Source organism: Schistocerca piceifrons, chromosome 1 (genome assembly GCF_021461385.2).
Source record: "Schistocerca piceifrons isolate TAMUIC-IGC-003096 chromosome 1, iqSchPice1.1, whole genome shotgun sequence".
NCBI classification, from domain to species: Eukaryota; Metazoa; Arthropoda; class Insecta; order Orthoptera; family Acrididae; genus Schistocerca; species Schistocerca piceifrons.
The window spans coordinates 33,893,868-33,914,893 of NC_060138.1; the positions used below are offsets into that span (position 1 = coordinate 33,893,868).

The window sequence follows — 21,026 nt, forward strand, 5'->3', positions numbered from 1 at the left end:
AGAAGTTAACATGGTTGCCGCACCTTAAAGAACTGAAACGGAGAGGTCTCAAGGGCTTAAACATCCTTAAAAGTGTCAGTCATAGGCCTTCGTTAGCCGACAGAGCGCGTCTGCTCCAACTCTATAAGGCCTTTGTGCGATCCTGGCTTGAATATGGATGCCAGTTTTACGAGTTAGCGAGGCCTTCATACCTTAAAATACTGGATGCAGTTCATCACGAGGGTATTAGGCTGTCAGCAGGTGCCTATAGCACGAGCCCTGTTGTTTGTTTGTGTGCGGAGCCTGGAGAGCCTCCGCTGTCTATTCGACGTCTCCTTCTCGTGGTACGCCAAGCATGTAGGGCACTGTCCGTTCCTACATCGGCAGCATCCAGATACGTTGTTCAGCCGCCACTGGAAGGGCTGTTCGATCATCGACCACAAGGAACAAGGCCATTTGGGATCCGTGCAAGGGAGAGCCTTGAGTTTTACAGGTGGAGTGCATTCAGGTCCAAAGCCAGGGGTGGTGTAGGCTCTCCCCCTGACTACTAGCGAGGCCCTGATTGCTTTTAGAACTGACTGCTTACAAGAAGCATTGTAAGCAGGCCGTATTTTTAAAATTAAAATTTAATGATATTTTACGTAGCCACCCAGATTTTATTACCATCTATGCTAATAGTTCTAAGCAGGGAGATGTTTTCGGTTGTTCCGTCGTGTTCCACGACATTGTCCTCATGATAGGGCTCCAAGAGCAGTTTTCAGTTTATTATGCGAAACTGTTTGCTATCCTGAGGGCAATGGAGACGGCGTCGTGAGAAAAAGTTTATAATCTGCTTCGACTCTCACCGTGCCCTTCTCGCTGTCGGACAGATATACCCAGCAGGTCGAATGGTGCAACAAGTGCAGGACGCTCTCCTTCTCTTGCGAAGGCAAAACATGGAAGTAATTTTTTGCTGGATTTCAGAGAAACGAACTCGCTGATGCTGCTGCTAAGGATGCTTGCTCCCTTCCTCCTCCTGTCCGCTGTTCAGTCCCTCTGCGGGCTGTCGCTTCATTTGTGACCAGGATGGCCACATGTTGGTGGGAGTCCCAGTGGCTGGACGTGAGGAACAATAATCTATGTTCCATCAAGACTTCCGCTCGCGACGGTGTGAAGAAGCAGCCCTTTCTCGACTCAGAGTGGGACATTGTCGATTGACACATGGCTTCCTCTTACGTCAGGCGGAGCCCCCAGTATGTGAGAGATGAGCGGCACAGCTGTCAGTACGACGTACTTTAACTGAATGTGTTTTATATGACAAACTGAGGGTTGAACTGGGTCTTCCCTCTATTTTAGCTGATTACGAGGCTTAAAATTTTGCGTGGTGTCCGGTTTTCTTCCCAAAATACCTAGTGTGAGATCTTAATGTGTAACAAAGTGCTTGGGTCGTCATCCAGCCACATTTATTTGCCCCCTTTTTAACAGCATCTTTCCAGGTATTTTCTCCGTGATTTTATTTCGTTATCCCGCTGTGTGTCGCTGGGGTTTTATTACGGGATTTTCTGAACCTCACCCTTTTGGGATTGCTTTAAATTTCCCGTAGCGGGTTTAAACGTAGTTTTCCAGGTTATTTATCTCCTTCCATAGATTATGAAAATCTTCTTCGGTATAACATTAATGCAAAGGTGCTGCTGACCTAGATGTTTAGGGTCCTCCGCCATTAATCGTCATCATCATCATCACCGAATGTTGACAGCATCAGAATCTTTGTTTATCAAGACTGCATCCTATTGTTCCAGGATACTGCTGTTTGCATTAATCGCAGTACGTCGACTCTCATGAGTCTATGGAACTGATAGGTTCATATCCGACGTCATGCGGGGTATCCTCGACAGTAGTAGGGCGCTGCAGTTGCAGGGAGCAGTTAAACAGGTAGGCTGGGAAAACCCAGGTGCACTGGAGAGGAACGTGACGTTCTAGCCACCATGGTGGAAACGAGAGACTACCGTACTTACTAAAGAGACAAATATCCCGTAAAACCTGATCCAAGACAGCTATAACATAATTAAACACACTTACAGAAGCAGACAAGGAGTTTCTGATTAATGAATTACCTAAGTGTTGCAAACAATATGAAATTTAAAAAGTAATGCTCATATATTATCAACGTCTTGGCTGAAATGGATGAACTATGTCTCAATGGATAGAGTCTGATGAGTTCGGTCAGAGGGTATCAGAAGAATACAAGATAATTTAAACTATATGACAGACTATGTATTCTATACTATTAAAGCTCAGTTTTACACAAAATAAGTAATAAAGTGACGAAAATAGTCGCAACGTAATAAATTAGGCTACTTTGCTTTTCTGTAAGTGTATTAACTCCTATATATTTATAATTTTCACATAGTAAAACATCGTAAAACAGTGATAAAAGTGGTATTACTGTAATTTATGAGAAATCTAAAAGACTCAACAGAAAGCGAAGTACATTATCTTAAAGGTGATAGAAATTAAGTTTAGTCTGGCATGTCATATGTATATGTGTAATATATGATATGTGTTTGGTAAAATGCATGAGGAACTTTGCACGAGATCTTTTGGAACGACGCTCTAAGGGCTTGGCCAGGAACAGTCCTTCTGGAGATCTGTAGCAGTGGAGGCGTATTTATAAATCAGTAGTGAGTAAGTCACGATCTGCATGTGTTTGTAATCTTCCGAGTAAAAATTTGTAAACTTGTGAAATTATCAGCGCAGTGATGGCGGAAGACGTAGAAATTTTTTTAGGAACAGATCATGCGCATTTACAATATTCTCGCGAGTTAGACAGTATTTAGAACTTGGAATAATTCTTGCAAGTTGGCCATACTCAAATTAGCATATTTTTTGAATCTGTAAGCATTTTCAAGTTGTAAGAATACTTGCAAGTTGGACAGACGCAACACAGAATATTTCCATGAGTTAGCGAGTTTTTGGAAGTGTAATAGTATTGGCACATATGATAGACTTTGTACGAAATGGACCTAAAATTAGTTAATGAAGTTTAGCTATTGCAGAGCTTATAACATGCAGCACCAGTGGGAGGACTTAAAAAAAGCTTTGATAGTTTACTGGGAGTATATGCTAGCTAATGTGGAGCACGGTTTTGTTAATATTTGTAAGAATCATTTGTCCTACCGCTGTGATAATTCAACACAAAGGATAATCAATAAACTATACTTATGCTAAGCCAAACCCAATGTAAGTTGAGAATATTGCTTGAATTTTTGCCATCATATATTTAAATCCTGTCTGCATTTACGATATATATAATCTATAGAATGGGTAGTATGAAGACTGAAAGTGTGTTGCGACAAACGAAGCGATAATGTTGAGAAAATAAAATCATTCTACAGGAAGCCGAACACAGTGCAATAGAGGCTCTCTAATGGGGACTGCTGCCTAATGTGCGATGGAAATTAAGTGAAGAATTTCTGAAAAACCTATCTGATTCTATTCGTGAACTCAGTATGCTGGAAGAAACAGGTATAGCGATTAATGTCTCAATAGGAGGACTGTATCCTCTACTGATGTGAATTTCCATCGCTGTAGACTGTTAGGTCAAATGTGAAGGAGAGTGTAGCCAGCTACAGTGTAAGAAATGTGGGAAAGTATAAGACCAGGAGTTGGACTACAGGAGTAAGGGATTTAATTGTAGAATATGAAATGCAAATAATCAACTGTTAAATGTGATGGCAACTTGCAGAGTTATTGTGTGTGATAGAAACACTATAGAAGAATGATGAGCTGGTTTCTTAACAGTGTTGCACAGGCAGAAGTGTGTAGGTGAAACAAATGGTGAACAAGTAGTGCTGATAAACGTAGATAATTTTGATGCCGAGGCCTCAAAGCTCTCTAAAGATTATTGATTGCCGATTTGGATGTTCTAGACAAGAATGATCTAGGCAGGATAAGTTCAAACTCCATCCACGGGCAGGCCACTGATATAAATGCCATTATGCACACAAGTGATAGATTTTGAATGATTGGAAAAAGTAGCAATCGAAAAATAATTTTTGGAATTGAGGGAGCTTTTTAATCCTTGCGTCCATTAGCAACAACTCTCGCGAAGCATAGGATTCCAGTCTAAACCCAGTCACCTGTGCGTCAAAAGCCATACAGGTTACCCCACCTATAGCTAGTAATGGAAGGGTTGTTCACCAGCAATCACCGAGGAAAGCACAAGTCCATAGGGTACACCATTCGTAAGAGTGTCTAAGATGTCTTCAGATAGAAAAGGAAATATCACTTCTCCTTTTATTACAGGTACCTCAATGCATGTACGATTACAGACAGATATCCAGCACCAAGTACTATGGAAAACATAGGGTACTTGGCGCAATGAAAATATTTTTCCACATGGATATTATCAAGTAGATGTAATGCAGGAGAAAACTGTATTTATAATTCCTTTGGGTCATTCTCAGTATCGGTGAAAGCCATTTGATTCAGAAAATGATCAGTCACGTTTCAGTGAGTGTTGGATGGAGTTTTGAGAAGACTGAGGCGATAGAAGTGTATAGTGTATCTCGACGACATTACTGAATTTGCAAAGGATATAAAGCAAGGAATTTTTTAAAAGGTCCATTCTTCATGCCTCATATTAACGATATAAATGGCAGATTTTGCACTGAAGCAAGTGAATTATTTGGAACATGTAATTAGCGAGTATGGAGAACAGATTAGTGAAGGCTGTGTGAAATATTCCATCTCTTCCAATGACTAAGAAGATACGGTGGTTTCCAAGATTAGCAAATTGCTATAGGAAGTTCACGCTGAGGTTTCCTATTATGCCATGATCACTCATTCACTTGATGAATGAAGCTTTGCAGTTTCAATGAACAGCAAAAAGGTCAAACAACAATTGAAAAATTAAAAGAGTTGCTACCAACTAGTCATGTTATGGTCCTCCCAGAGGTCTGTGAAAACACTTCCCTGATAGATTTTAACTGCAAATACAACTGTTAAAGTCTTCATTGCTCAACTTGCTCAACACTAGTGTGTTGTCAGTTGAGCACATGAGACCATGATTCTAAAACCATTGAGAAGAGTCGCTTCTCAGTCTTTTGGCTATTTGTTAGTATATATAGGACACACAACCAAATGAGCCCTATTCTCCAAGAACAGTGGAGTCATGAGATTATTAACCAAGAACATGATGACACAAGTTCCTGACCTCCACCCCCATTCCGTCCCCTCCCGCCCCCCACCCCAGGGGTGACATTGAACATACACAGTAAGCACAACTGTATCAGGTGAAACCTGACACTGCTCATACCAGTGGTTTTCTGGTTCGTACATGCCCACTTATACACTTCTGAAATACCTGTATCTGTCTTCAAAGTTGAGTTCGAACCGGTATTCTGCCGATTTTGATCCAATGTTGCTGTTACAGGTCGCAGCTGTATCTTATACATGTCACATCTTGCATGTCACCAGACCACATGGATATTCTCATAGTACATTGTACGTGCACAGTAATTACAATTCAGCTAACTGGTATTCCTCTTGTCATTGTATTTTTAATGCCCAGGGATGTTATTTTTGTATGTGGGCTACAGTCATGACACAGTTAGTTCTTAATACCTTGTCTTTATGTGAGTAGTGTAGAGTACATCTAAGTTTTTCATGAGAAGTACGGAATACGAATCACTTTCAGATTTTCAATTTTAGTGATTGCTATGATTTGAATAGGAGTAACTTAAGGTCAGGAAACACGGTGTGATAAACGTGTACACCGACAGTGTTACGCACCATAAGACCCAAATGGTTAGTAACAGAAACAGTGAGGTGAGAAAACGAGAACGAATTTAACTGACTTTACTAGTATGCAGCAGGGAATCATGCTGACTGCAAGTGGACACTATTTTCAGTATTTATATGGGTACCCATAGGGATGGACTTAATATGAAAGATTCTTCACTTGACTATTAAAGTTGTTTTTGGGTCAAAAAAGTACTTATCTTCGATGAACTCCATATTAAGTTAACGAATACATTCTGTGTCGCTAAGGGAGTAAGTGAAATTCTATAGAATATCCGACTCTGACCTTCACAAACATTTTCCTAGTCACAAAATTCCTTAGATGATGAAATTGAGGGAATCCAGAAGCGATAAATCTGTCGAACAAGAGGCGTTTCACCCTATACATTCTTCGAATTTCACGCTGCCTAAACATATTTTTTTCTTACACTTATTCCTGAAAGCTTCCATAACTAGCTGGTGACAGCGGGGCTGCTGGAAGCTATGGGTAAGGAATCATGATTAGGAAAATGTTGGGAGGAATGTTGCTTGAAAAAGGATCTACCATACATATGCTGGGAATAACTGATATCTGGCATGTAGTAACTAGGAGATACATACCCGCTCAGATAATTTAGCGCATTAACGCAACATTCAGGGATTCGGGGAGGTGACCCTGGCTCAGATGGGCTTCTGCTATCGGATTAACTATGAGCGCTCTTTGGCCAGCCACCCTAGAGGTGGCTTTCCACATCCATCTGTGTAAATGTTGAGCTGTAGCCTCCATCCTGAGTCAGATACCTGCTACGTAAGCATTCAGAAGAATGTTCTCGCACATGAGCTGTGCACTAGATGCAGACAGATCTGGCACGCAGATTCTGTCCCATAGGGAGTTATGCGGTCAGGAGGTCAATCTGGTCACCAGCAGTCACTAAGATTGCTTCAGTGCATATAACGATGTCGATACTGAAGGGGACTGATAAAACGCAAAAGTGAAAAAGAAGAACTAGGAGTTACATAATATTTCAGTTCTGTGGGAAGAGAATGAGTTGGAGCCTTCACTTCCTATGGGATGCGTGTGCTACATTAAATGTAGTAAGATGGGTTGCTCACTGGGATCACTTTATACCCTCTAAGGTTATTAAACCCGAACTCGAAAAAGTCTGTTAAGTGTTGGGATACGAAAGATAAGTTGAATGTGCGGATACAGTAAGGGCACTAAACGAGACTTGTCAAGGATCGGTTATAGAATGAGGCTGACCTTCATAAATTGTCCTATACATAATATTCTTATTTATTTCCGGACTGCAATTGGGACACATACCACTCATCAGCAGTATCAGCACCGCAGAATACGTTTACCCCGGGTGTATACTGTTCCATAGCAGTTACTTTTCATGCAACATATAAGTTACATATACTCTTTTCAGCACATTCCAAAGACCTTTGTCAATAACTTAGTCACTGAAGCGGCGAGTGAAAATTTGGCGTAGTGGATAACGCACCTGCCTAATAAGCAGGAGACCCGGATTCGATTCCTGACCTTGGTACAAATTTTTACTTGCCTCTTCAGTCTGTATACGCAAAATCATAACTCTTTGAGACCAGAGAAGTCTCTGAAGTAGCGTCATTTCATTTACTAAACGTCAGGATATTTTGTCAAGTATGTGAACCTACATATTCAATCTAAAATATCTAGTTGGCAAAGTTTTTGAACAATGGTTGGGACTGCCAGGTACTGTGTTACGTCTCTAGCTGAATGGTTTTTTTATATTATTATTTTTTTTTAGTTTTAAGTGTGAACTAAATGAAGACACTTTCATGTCAGTAACGTCCATATTTTCCATTTGAACTTATACACTCCTGAATGGTTGACTTTATAGCATTGTTGTAGGGAGTGGTGCGTGTTTTGATGCTTATTCCCAGCTTGAACTTTCGACATGAACATTTTATATTATTCGATAATTTCGTCAATATGGAAACACTGGTACCATTTGTGAACTATTAAACACTAGCCATTCGGTAGGAACTGAAGAAAGGAATTCAGTAGTAGTCAAGATAGTCTCTACTAAAAGAATAACTAAGTGTCCAACAAAAATAACAGCATTTGTATAAAAGAAACAGCCAACCAGCTAATGTCTGTCCTAATGAAAAACCAAATTAATATTGAACATTCACTTGACGGAAGGAAAAAACGTTTCGCCCCATGGTAGCACAAATGCAAATAAATTGTAGTCACTACCAAATATCCATAAAGAGACAAACCCTGTCATTCCAGTTGTATAAACAGCCTTGCATTCTGACTAAAATATGTGATTTATATACTTATTCAGATGCTAACATCCTAGACCATTTAAAACATATTTTGATGGAAGAAATCAACGTGTACACCAACAGAACAGTTGGTGAGACCATGTACCCGCACATCATAATACAAATGCAATAGTTATGGACGAATTTTATTAATTCTAACACTCCCACAGTTATTCCAAGGTCTATGAACCATCCATGTACTAGAATCAGATTTAGTAATGGGAAATTACCTTGCTGGTACAATGGTTAATATTTTACTACACCATACAGATAACTATTTTCGTTATAACCATCTCTAATGGATTTAAAAAATTAAATATTTCTACAGATATGTAGATGAGATACTAACATTACAAGGCCAATCACAAAAATAAATAGATATATTCCACTGAATGGAATAAATTACTCAAAAATATTAACAATATGGAGACGATATATTGTTATTCACAACATGAAGAAGAGGCTCACTCAAAAGCACTGCTAAAATATTGAATTTTAGCCCAATATTCTTCTTCTGGAACAGAAAACACACACACATTCCCACAAGAACAACTCACACAGACATGGCGACTACCTCTGGGCGACAGAGCCTGGTTTAGCATGGGTCGGGTTCCGGTACTTACAGGCAGTGACCATGTCTGTGTGAGTTGTCCTTGTCTAAATATGTGTGTGTTTTCGGTTTCTGAAGAAAGACTTTTCGTCTCAAAGCTCAGTATTGAGGCTCTTTTTTCATTGTGTCGATCTGCAACTCAATGCCTGCTATGTGTGGTGAATAGCAAGCTATTCTTCCCATATTGTCATTGTTGGATCATTATTTTCATAGAAAAACATATTTATAATCGATCATAAGCACAATGTTGTTGTTGTGGTCTTCCGTCCTGAGACTGGTTTGATACAGCTCGTCATGCTACTCTATCCTGTGCAAGCTTCTTCATCTCCCAGTACCTACTGCAGCGTACATCCTTCTGAATCTGCTTAGTGTATTCATCTCTTGGACTCCCTCTACGATTTTTACCCTCCACGCTGCCCTCCAATACTAAATTGGTGATCCCTTGATGCCTCAGAACATGTCCTACCAACCGATCCCTTCTTCTAGTCAAGTTGTGCCACAAACTCCTATTCTCCCTAATTATATTCAATAACTCCACATTAGTTATGTGATCTACCCATCTAGTCTTCAGCTTTCTTCTGTAGCGCAACATTTGGAAAGCTTCTATTCTCTTCTTGTCCAAACTATTTATCGTCCATGTTTCACTTCCATACATGGCTACACTCCATACAAATACTTTCAGAAACGACTTCCTGACACTTAAATCTATACTCGATGTTAACAAATTTCTCCTCTTCAGAAACGCTTTCTTAGCCATTGCCAGTACACATTTTATATCATCTCTACGTCGACCATCATCAGTTATTTTGCTCCCCAAATAGCAAAACTCCTTTACTACTACAAGAGTCTCATTTCCTAATCTAATTCCCTCAGCATCACCTGACTTAATTCGACTACATTCCATTATCCTCGTTGTGCTTTTGTTGATGTTCATCTTATATCCTCCTTTCAAGACACTATCCATTCCGTTCAACTGCTCTTCCAAGTCCTTTGCTGTCTCTGACAGAATTACAATGTCATCGGCGAACCTCAGAGTTTTTATTTCTTCTCCATGGATTCTAATACCTAGTCCGAATTTTTCTTTTGTTTCCTTTTCTGCTTGCTCAATATACAGATTGAATAGCATCGGGGAGAGGCTACAGCTCCCTTCCCAACCACTGCTTCCCCTTCATGTCCCTCGACTCTTATAACTGCCATCTGGTTTCTGTACAAATTGTAAATAGCCTTTCGCTCCCTGTATTTTACCCCTGCCACTTTCAGAATTTGAAAGAGAGTATTCCAGTCAACATTGTCAAAAGCTTTCTCTAAGTCTACAAATGCTACAAACGTAGTTTTGCCTTTCCTTAATATTTGTTCTAAGATAAGTCGTAGGGTCAGTATTGCCTCACGTGTTACAACGTTTCTAGGGAATCCAAACCGATCTTCCCCGAGGTCGGCTTCTACCAGTCTTTCCATTCGTCTGTAAAGAATTCGCGTTAGTATTTTGCAGCTGTGACTTATTAAACTGATAGTTCGGAAATTTTCACATCTGTCAACACCTGCTTTCTTTGGGATTGGAATTATTATGTTCCTCTTGAAGTCTGAGGGAATTTTGCCTGTCGCATACATCTTGCTCACCAGATGGTAGAGTTTTGTAAGGACTGGCTCTCCCAAGGCTGTCAGTAGTCCCAATGAAATGTTGTCTACTCCCGGGGCTTTGTTTCGACTTAGGTCTTTCAGTACTCTGTCAAACCCTTCACGCAGTATCATATCTCCCATTTCTTCTTCATCTACATACTCTTCCATTTCCGTAATATTGTCCTCAAGAACATCGTCCCTGTATAGACCCTCTTTATACTCCTTCCACCTTTCTGCTTTCCCTTCTTTGCTTAGAATTGGGTTTCCATCCGAGCTCTTGATATTCATGCAAGTGGTTCTCTTTTCTCCAAAAGTCTCTTTAATTTTCCTGTAGGCAGTATCTATCTTACCCCTACTGAGATAAGCTGCTACGTCCTTACATTTGTCCTCTAGCCATCCCTGCTTAGCCATTTTGCACTTCCTGTCGCTCTCATTTTTGACACGTTTGTATTTCTTTTTGCCAGTTTCACTTACTGCATTTCTGTACTTTCTCCTTTCATCAATTAAATTCAGTATCTCTTGTCTTACCCAAGGATTTCTACTAGCCCTCGTATTTTAATCTACAGTTCATAACCAATAGATTGTGGTCAGAGTCCACATCTGCGGCTGGAAATGTCTTACAATTTAAAATCTGGTTCCTAAATATCTGACTTACCATTGTATAATCTATCTGAAACCTTCTAGCATCTCAAGGGGTCTTCCATGTATACAACCTTCTTTCATGATTCTTGTACAACCTTCTTTCATGATTCTTGAACCAAGTGTTACCTATGATTATGTCATGCTCTGTGCAAAATTCTACCAGGCGGCTTCCTCTTGCATTTCTTGGCCACAATCCATATTCACCTACTACGTTTCCTTCTCTTCCTTTTCCTACTGTCGAATTCCAGTCACCCATTACTATTAAATTTTCGTCTCCCTTCACTACATGAATAATTTCTTTTATCTCCTCATACATTTCATCAATTTCTTCATCATCTGCAGAGCTAATTGGCATTTAACTTGTACTACTGAAGTAGGCGTGGGCTTCGTGTCTATCGTGAACACAATAATGCGTTCACTATGCTCTTTGTAGTAGCTTACCCGCACTCCTTTTTTTATTCATTATTAAACCTACCGCTGCATTACCCCTATTTGTTTTTGTATTTATAACCCTCTATTCACCTGACCAAAAGTCTTGTTCCTCCTGCCACCGAACTTCACTAATTCCCACTATATCTAACTTTAACCTATCCATTTCCCTTTTTAAATTTTCTAACCTACCTGCCCGATTAAGGAATCTGACATTCCACGCTCCGATCAGTAGAACGCCAGTTTTATTTCTCCTGATAACGACATCCTCTTGAGCAGTCCCCGCCCGGAGATCCGAATGGGGGACTATTTTACCTCCGGAATATTTTATCCAAGAGGACGCCATCATCACTCAATCAAACGGTAAAGCTGCATGCCCTCGGGAAAAATTACGGCTGTAGTTTCCCCTTGCTTTCAGCCGTTCGCAGTACCAGCACAGCAAGGCCGTTTTGGTTAGTGTTACAAGGCTAGGTCAGTCAATCATCCAGACTGTTTGTTGCCCCTGCAACTACTGAAAAGGCTGCTGCCCCTCTTCAGAAACCACACGTTTGTCTGGCCTCTCAACAGATACCCCTCCGTTGTGGTTGCACCTACGGTACGGCTATCTGTATCATTGAGGCACGCAAGCCTCCCCAGCAACGGCAAGGTCCATGGTTCATGGGGGGATAAGCACCATAATAAAATAAAAAAATTAGATGTAACTGAAGTAGCAAAAAAAGCAGAAAACGATGGTTACGATCCCACTTCAGTCCATCAGGTTTATGTTAACAACTTATACGTACATGTAAATAAAATAAAAGACGAAATTACGCTAACACGAAAACGTGATAACAAGAATTCTCTGTTCACTGTCATACCATAGTGGCTAAAAGTTTCGGATGAAAGCTGAGTTGCTAAACTCGTATATGGGAGAAATGTTATATGAGTTTCGAATGTGCCAGAAGATATACGTTTTCTTGGCTTGTCTTGACGACTGCTGACACTACTCCTTCAAGTGGCAGCCATCGCTTCGATCTCTAAGGGATTTAGTGCGCCGTCTGTAGCTTTCCGCATTATGATTAAATATTTGGTCTTAATTTTCTGTTTGATTTACTTTCATTTATTTAGCTACTTCACCCAGAATGTTTAAATGTTTCAGGTTCTGTCTCTGATGTAACCTAGACTCCTTAAAGGCACTCAAAACAATAAACTTTGCAATGTGCTCGATACGTGATTTTTATGAATAAATTATAATGCTTGTAGTATTTAACAGACGTATTACAGCAAGGTCTTCTTCTTAATTTTTTTAAATGGACATACGACGAAACAACCAAAATTTACGTACACATCATACTCAACAATTTATGAGTGATTCGAGAATTTTAGATTAATTCTCTGTGTAATGCAAGCAGCTGGCCTACTATAATTGGGGAACTTTTTCTTCACAGGTAACGAAGGTATATCGGAGTGCTAGACGATGTTGATGTAGTGTCGGTAGCTGGATCGACACCGTGATGTGGATTGCTGAAAAGGAGTGCTAAACTAACGCTGTGGCCGATAGTGCACGAACGGCAATAAGCATACGGGCGTGAAGTCTGGAACATAAAAACTTATGAATGAATAAGAAGAAAAGTATGTAGATGCTTTTTACTTAACTTTTAATAATTCCTTGGAATACATCTCTCTTGATTACTCGTAAGCTATAGGCACTGATACAAATGGCTCCTTGCTAGTTCGTAGCCATTAACTTAGCTGATGGCTATTCTGTCTCTCGGCTAATGAGAGAGAAAGGCTTCGTACAACTGGGCGATAGCTAGGTTCGCGTACAACTGGGCGGTAGCTTGGTTCTCGTACAACTGGGGTCGAGTCCACTCTCGTGTCACGAGACCTGCCTTGGTGGTGGCGCTAGGTCTGCGATCACAGTGGCGACACGCGGGTCCGACATGTACTACATGGACCGCGGCCGATTTAAACTACCACCTAGCAAGTGTGGTGTCTGGCGGTGACACCACATTCCTCCCCCGCAAATCGGCGAACGGTCGTGAGATAAGGCTTCCGCCCGCCGTGGGGAGGACCACATGTTGACGTATGCGATGAGGTGGGGAGCCTAACAACAGGCGAGGCTGTGCCACCCGCACCCGGCCATCCGGTCCGAGGGGAGCTAGGAAACGCCTGCAAAACTAGTCCAGGGTGCACGTCAACATGCGGTGTATGCGCCCGTAAAGAAACATGAGGGGCCGAAGTGTCGACCTCCATTGCGTCGGGGTAGCCGACGCGCGATGACGTCACGTGGTCCGGAGCGGTCGGGAGTTCCATGGCGGAGGACAGCTGGTCACGGGAAGCGATCGGCGGCGCGTGACCCTGGGAGGCGCTTGGCGGCTGCAACGAAGCGTCGAATGCGGTCGGCGGCGGCGGCGGCTGCTGCTGCTGCTGCTGCTGCGGCGGCGGCGGCGCGTCGCCATGGGGCAAAATGGAAGGCATCGTCGGTAACACCTGGGGATGAGGCGAGCCAGTAGATGGGTCCCCAGGGCGCTGACCGGACGGCACCGTCGCTGAAAGCAGACGGGGAGCGGCAGAACCCGAGCGACGACAGAGGCGCAGCTGATTGAGATGCCGACGCACCTCACCAGAGGCCCCCAAAACCAAATACATCGCGCGGCCGAGGCAGCGAAGAATGCGCCCTGCGAGCCAACGCCGTGAACCTCGATAGTTGCGATAAAATACAACGTCGCCTGGAGCAAAAGCAGGAGTCTGCCGCTGCGCAGGAACCTGATGCGGCGGATGCAGCAAAGACATCAAGGTGCGATGAGGACGACCGTGGAGCAACTCAGCCGGCGAGCGACCATCTCGGGGCTGAGAGCGATACGAAGACAAAAAGAGCAACAATGCGTCCTCCCGAGAATGCGACTCTTTCAATTTCCACATCTGTGACTTGAAAGTCCGGACCAATCGTTCAGCGGCACCGTTGGACTGAGGCGAAAACGGCGCGGATGTCAGATGTTGAATACCATTGGCCTGGCAGAAAGACTGGAATTCTGCGGACATGAATTGTGGGCCATTGTCGGAAACAATAGTCTGCGGAAGACCTTCAATGCAAAAGATAGCAGATAACGCTTGGATGGTGGCGGAGGACGTCGTGGAAGACATCCGGACAACAAAAGGAAAATTACTGAAGGCGTCGACCAGAACCAACCATCGAGCATTCCAGAATGGACCAGCAAAATCAACGTGCAAGCGTTGCCAAGGGGAAGTGGCTTTTGGCCACGCAAAGACTTTCCGCGGCGGTGCGGACTGTTGTTCGGCACACGCCGGGCACGAAGAACACATATTCGTAATCGCAGCATCGATTCCGAACCAAGTACAGTGCTGACGAGCAAGTTGTTTCGTTCGCACTATACCCCAATGTCCTTGATGAAGAAGCCGTAAAACAGAGGACTGTAACGAACGTGGGACCACGACTCTGGACTGATCATTATCAGAACGCAACAACAAAACACCACGTCGAACAAAAAGTCTCTCCTTGTGAGCAAAAAATCGGCGAACCAACGGATCCTCGATCCGAGACTTTGACAAAGGCCATTGCGTAGCAACAAAACGTAAAACAGTAGCAAGGACAGGGTCAGCAGCTGTGGCTGTAGCGACACGACGAACATCAATCGGAAACGATTCGACCACTTCATCGGTTTCCGAATCAATGAACATGCAAGCAAGTTCGGAAGAATCGAATGCTTTATCCTCAGCAACAGGCAAACGGGACAACGCATCGGCGTTTCCGTGCTTAGCAGTGGACCGATACAAGATATCGTAGCGGTACTGCGAGAGGAAAATAGACCAGCGAATGAATTTCTGCGCTGTACGTGGAGGTACAGGCTTGTTCGGATGAAAAAGCGATGTCAAAGGTTTGTGGTCTGTGATGATGGTAAAGTGACGACCATACAAGAAATCATGGAACTTAGTAACACCAAACACGAGAGCCAAAGCTTCTTTCTCTATCTGTGAATAATTTCTTTGCGCAGACGAGAGCAATTTGGACGCAAAGGCAATAGGGCGATCATGGGAGCCAACTTTGTGCGCAAGCACAGCACCGATCCCGAAATCCGATGCATCTACCATCAACAAAAGGGGTGTCTGGGGATCGAAAGGCGTAAGGCAAGTATTAGAAAGCAACGCCGATTTCAACTGGCGAAAGGCGCGTTCGCATTCCGTCGTCCAGACGAACGGAACACCTGCACGGCGTACGCGATGAAGCGGAGCTGAAAGAGAAGAGGCATTGCGCACATTCACTCACACCTTGTGATTCTACATTGTTCAATGTTCTTGCGACGTCAGGACGCAATGCGTGAGGAACAGTGCGCGCTCTGAAAAATTTCGGTTGCGCGTTGACCTTCAGTTCCAATTGTGCTGCACAGTTTTTAGCGCAACCTAAGCCCGGTGCAAAAATGTCTGCAAATTCGTCACACAGCCGAGAAACACTGTCTGGAGGCACAGTCTGATTCACAGATAGGACCTGATTTACAATAGACATGTTAAACAACTTAAATAAATCTAGACCAAACAAGTTCACCGCAGAAGAGAAACGAAGAACGTAAAATGACACAAGTTTTGTTTGTCCCTTGTATGTTGCAAGAGGGCTGCACTGTCCTAACACAGGAATTTTCTGTCCGGAATATGTAGTTAGCTTAACATTTGCGGCACGCAACGGAGGTGCGCCCAGTTGTTTGTACGTGTCGTGATTGAGCAATGAAACTGCAGCTCCGGTATCGAGCTGGAATGGAATCACCTTGCCTTGAAAGTCTAAGTCCACAAAAAGTTTATTGTTCTGCTGACGACAAGAGCGACTGTTTTGTGCAATTGGAACAGACACTGGTACAGAATCACTTGCTAATTGACCTGATTTCCGGCGACGTCGACGCACAGTTTTTGTGGGACGATCACTGTCACTGTTAGAGAAAGTGTCACTGGACGAAGTGGAATTAACGACATGAATGTCCATAGGCGAAGGTCCACGAGCCTGAGTGTCCTTGGTTCGATTCCGGCGCGAAGCAAAGGGCCTGGAATGATTGTGATTGTCTGATCTGAGCTTTTTCTGGCAAACACTTTGAACATGTCCTTTCTTATTGCAGAAAAAGCAAATAGCTTGGCGGGACGGGCAATGTTCACGCGAATGTCTAGTAGCACACCGCGGGCATGATTTCACTACATTTGCGGGCTGGCGCGGCACACCTGGCTTAGCACGCGGCGGTCGCTGTGCGGACGGCCGCGAGGGCAGTTGACCGGGCCGCGTTGCGCGAGCGCGCCCGGCGGGCCGGTTAATGTTACACACAGCTGGCGAAGTTTCAAAAGATTCCTGAGCACAGTCCAGTGTGTCCTGTCTATCCAATATGTCTATCACTTGTTGAAGGGAGGGATTAACCAGTTTCAAAATTTGCTCCCGTATGCGAACATCAGAAACGTTCTGTGCAATTGCATCACGCACCATTGTATCTGAATAAGAAAGACCACAGTCACATTCAAAGGCACAGTCCCTAGTAAGTCCTTGCAATGTTGCTACCCACTCCCTATTAGTTTGACCGGCCGTACGTTTTGTACGAAAAAACGTATACCGTTTTGCAACCACATTAACTGTTTCTTTGAAATAGGCATCTAATGCAGACAAAATTTCCTCGTAGGACAGAGTTGCTACGTCTCGTCGGGGAAACAATTTCACTATCACACGGTATGTGGACACACCGACACAAGAAAGCAAAAACGGCTGCCGCTCATTACCTTGAATTCTGTAGGCAGCCATGTGAAAGGCGAACTGACGAGACCACTCTTGCCAGGTCTCATCGGCTGCCACGTATGGTCGAAAGGGAGGTGCAACAGCGTTCAGTGGCAGCGGTAGCGAAGAAGCGGCGGCGGCCGCATCGGTTTGAATGGTACGTTGACCCTGGACGAGCTGTCCAAGGGCATCCAGTAACGCCTGCGTCTGCTGATTCTGCAAGCGATAAAATTCGGACAGTACATCTGGAGAATGTGGCGAAGCCATGACACAAATAAATGTAAGCAATCAGAAATAAATGTAAGCAATCAGAAAAAGGTCCTTTTCCCTCGTCGCCAATAATTGTAGTGTCGGTAGCTGGATCGACACCGTGATGTGGATTGCTGAAAAGGAGTGCTAAACTAACGCTGTGGCCGATAGTGCACGAACGGCAATAAGCATACGGGCGTGAAGTCTGGAACATAAAAACTTATGAATGAATAAGAAGAAAAGTATGTAGATGCTTTTTACTTAACTTTTAATAATTCCTTGGAATACATCTCTCTTGATTACTCGTAAGCTATAGGCACTGATACAAATGGCTCCTTGCTAGTTCGTAGCCATTAACTTAGCTGATGGCTATTCTGTCTCTCGGCTAATGAGAGAGAAAGGCTTCGTATAACTGGGCGATAGCTAGGTTCGCGTACAACTGGGCGGTAGCTTGGTTCTCGTACAACTGGGGTCGAGTCCACTCTCGTGTCACGAGACCTGCCTTGGTGGTGGCGCTAGGTCTGCGATCACAGTGGCGACACGCGGGTCCGACATGTACTACATGGACCGCGGCCGATTTAAACTACCACCTAGCAAGTGTGGTGTCTGGCGGTGACACCACAGTTGAAATGGCGAACAGAAGAGACATCTTACGATCTGCAACACCATACCACACCATCTGCAGGTTTTTTGGGCTGACACCATTCACAGTGGAGACTGGGAGGTGTGAACTACGCATGACCACTGCTGGTACGCTGTACGCATCTGTTGCTCTCGTCATGAGCCTGGGAATAACAGGGCTTACGGTAAATTAGTTGCAAGCTGTGAACACGAGAAAAAAGAATTCCATCACTTTTGTGTGGTCGGCAACCTACATGATGACACACTGCGCCTGCATGGTGACGGCGAACGCCGAAGACCTGTTTAGAAACCCCCACAAGTACCAGAGGATCTTTACTCTGTTGTCGTATCGGGACAGTGGCATCCTGGAATTGCCCCATTCCTCCAGCGCGGCGGTGAGGATCTCCTGCAAAGTGGTGTACACAGGGTTTCTCGCTCTACATGTAGCTGCTCTGACGTTGGAATATCTGTGGTACGGAATGAAATGGACATATTTGTTATCATTGTTCTCCAGTGGTATAATACCTACAGCTGTTTCCAGGTATGTGGGGTTCGTTCTTCTTCTGAGGAGTGACTTACGCCAGCTCAACCAGTGTCTGAGAACTACAGCCCAAGTGAGATGCCAGCGGCGACCAATTGCAGATCGCTACCGCAAGCTGAGGAGAGTCTACTCCGCACTTTGCCACCTGTCTCAGGAGGTTCTTTCAGCGCTCCAGGTACTGCTAGCTTTATCCGTGATGACAGTGGTGTGAGGTATATCCTGGAATGCAGTTGCCGCAGTCTTAACACAGCAGCAGAAACATACAGTGGTCATGCAGATTTTGCTTATATCGTGGCAGTCGTCACAGGTGTTGGGAATGGTGGCACTGGCTCCGCACGCGCTGTCCAGGGAGGCGGCGCAGACAGCTCCTGTCCTGTGCCGGCTGCTCATGGGTTCGACTCTCCGTAGCGCAGAAACGGTGGAGCTGCGCCACTTTAACTACCTGGTCCGCAGCCAGACTCCCACTCATGAACTTTACGGCTTCGTTCCCTTGGATATGCGGATGTTGGTGGCGTCCTTGTCTTTCATCATAACTTGTACCGTGGTTCTGTTAACTTTCTGGGAAGTGTTCTGAAGAATAAAGAAGAGTACAGTAGTTCTGGTGAACATGGCCTGTTATGCACTAAAATTCTATAGCGTTTTTGGTATGATTATGAGCTTGTACAGTACACTCATATTACATTAATTTTCACCTGAACCGCAAATAGCTATTAAAAGTCTGTAGTATTGTAAATGGTATTACCTTCTTCTTGAAAATTTTTTCTTTCTTAGTAGTATACGACGAAGCCAAGGGCTACAGTGATGGACGGATTCAAGCCTGTTGTGCAGTTTATCCAGTTATAGTGTGGCTAGCTTCACTTAAAACCAGCATGTAACCTCCCATCTGTGGAAAACATAGTAAACAAATTAAAAGTGCTGCACTTTCTTCAATACGTAAAATTTTCACGCAATTGGTAATTATCAATGGCAAAGACTAAAATAATTTACTTAGAAATGGTATAAATTGCACGAATTTATAAATCTTGAAGCACATAATAAATTATTGCATTTAAGAGAAAGATAAAAGTTCAGCCAGCCGTTGTGGCCGATCGGTTTATAAAATAAATAAAACAAAATAAAATATTAATTACTTATTAATTATGTATGATAGTGATTGGATGTAATTAATATTTGCTTATCTGGAACGTGGACGTTTAATTATTCGGTATCAGACGCTTGACAATGGCTATTTCGTAAATGTAATGTTATTCGTAGTTGACCGTGAATTAAGACTCAAATAATCGGACTTCGTATTTAAATCGTTTCCAAAGACTGCTGCGGTAGGTGAGGACTCAAATCTAAATCTCAATATTAAAATAATTTGTCAGCCATGTCAATACGTCGTACAGAGGTGACTGTCTACTAAACATAAAAAGTTTACACAGTTAGTTAAATCAGATATATTCAACGAATAAGCCTACAGTTAAATAATTCTACTTACTTTCATAAATATAAATTCTTTACAGAATCAAGTGCCTAGTAAGATTGCAACTCGCAGTGTTCTTATATAACATCAAATATGGCGGTGTGCCAGTCAATGAAACATACGTGTTTCCCGCACCAGTTGTACAAGACCTCTCCTTCTTAATGAAACATAAGAGTATCGTAATTGTGTTTTGTTTTATCAGCGACACAGCGCTGCAGTTCTGTGCCATAGGCTTTATTTATTTGTCACAGATTAATTATTTAATTAAGATTTCGCGTTTCCGAGGAAACTCACGCACGGCATGCAAATGTGCCTTTATATTGCCCCCTGAATTGCGAGGCGAAAGGACACACCTGCAGGCGAGCAATTCACCTAAAGGCACAAGAAAATCTAAGTTATCTACAACTATTTACATGACATACATTATACAGTATATTATATACAAAATCTGAATGACGCGCGTGCGCCGTAAAAGTTGTTATGTTGGCAAAATAGAGTGCGCGCATGCGCAGAAGCGTCAGTGTGACTCCGGCACTGCCATTATATCGTAAATTTAGATCACGCGGCACAGCATTGCAGTTCATATTGTTCGTGTGTGGGCGCATTTCTTAGTCGTTGCACAAAGAAAATATTCCACCAAGATTACATATGAAGACTACATTCTATGACAGGTAACTTAGTTTTAAAATTACAATATTTGTTATAATACAATACAACTTTAGATTGTTGAATGTTCTTAGTTACGTAGTATTGCATTGAAATGCTTCAAAGAAAAATGTCTTTTTGTTTCAGGTGCGTTGACCTATACACATCGTGTCGTTATTACAGTTTATATTCCTCTGTTGCACAATAATTTTTCACAGGTTAGTGTCGTCGTGGTAAAGTTTTTTGATCACAGTAACATCGCTGTATAACAACGTGATTGATACATAAGCATGTCCATTTCCTATTTCCATTATAGTCGTTGTGATGCAGTTCGTTGTGACAAAAAGCATTGTTTATTACAGATCAGACGTGACCCGTCGAGTAATTGGTCCATATGCAGTTCGTTTTCGATATT

The 21,026-nt window shown here is 43.0% G+C and overlaps 1 protein-coding gene across 1 annotated transcript in view; it reads right to left on the reverse strand.

Annotated features, from left to right (window-relative positions):
* The window catches only part of LOC124769377 (myrosinase 1-like), a 134,904-nt gene extending 116,013 nt beyond the window's left edge, over positions 1 to 18,891 (reverse strand). Inside the window, exons 1-3 of the mRNA XM_047249168.1 lie at positions 18,766 to 18,891; positions 18,215 to 18,366; positions 17,994 to 18,124 (exon numbers count right to left, since the gene is read on the reverse strand). Of these exons, the coding sequence (XP_047105124.1) occupies positions 17,994 to 18,124; positions 18,215 to 18,366; positions 18,766 to 18,891 (409 nt within the window). The remainder of the gene's footprint in view (positions 1 to 17,993; positions 18,125 to 18,214; positions 18,367 to 18,765) is intronic.
* Positions 18,892 to 21,026: the final 2,135 nt, after the last annotated feature.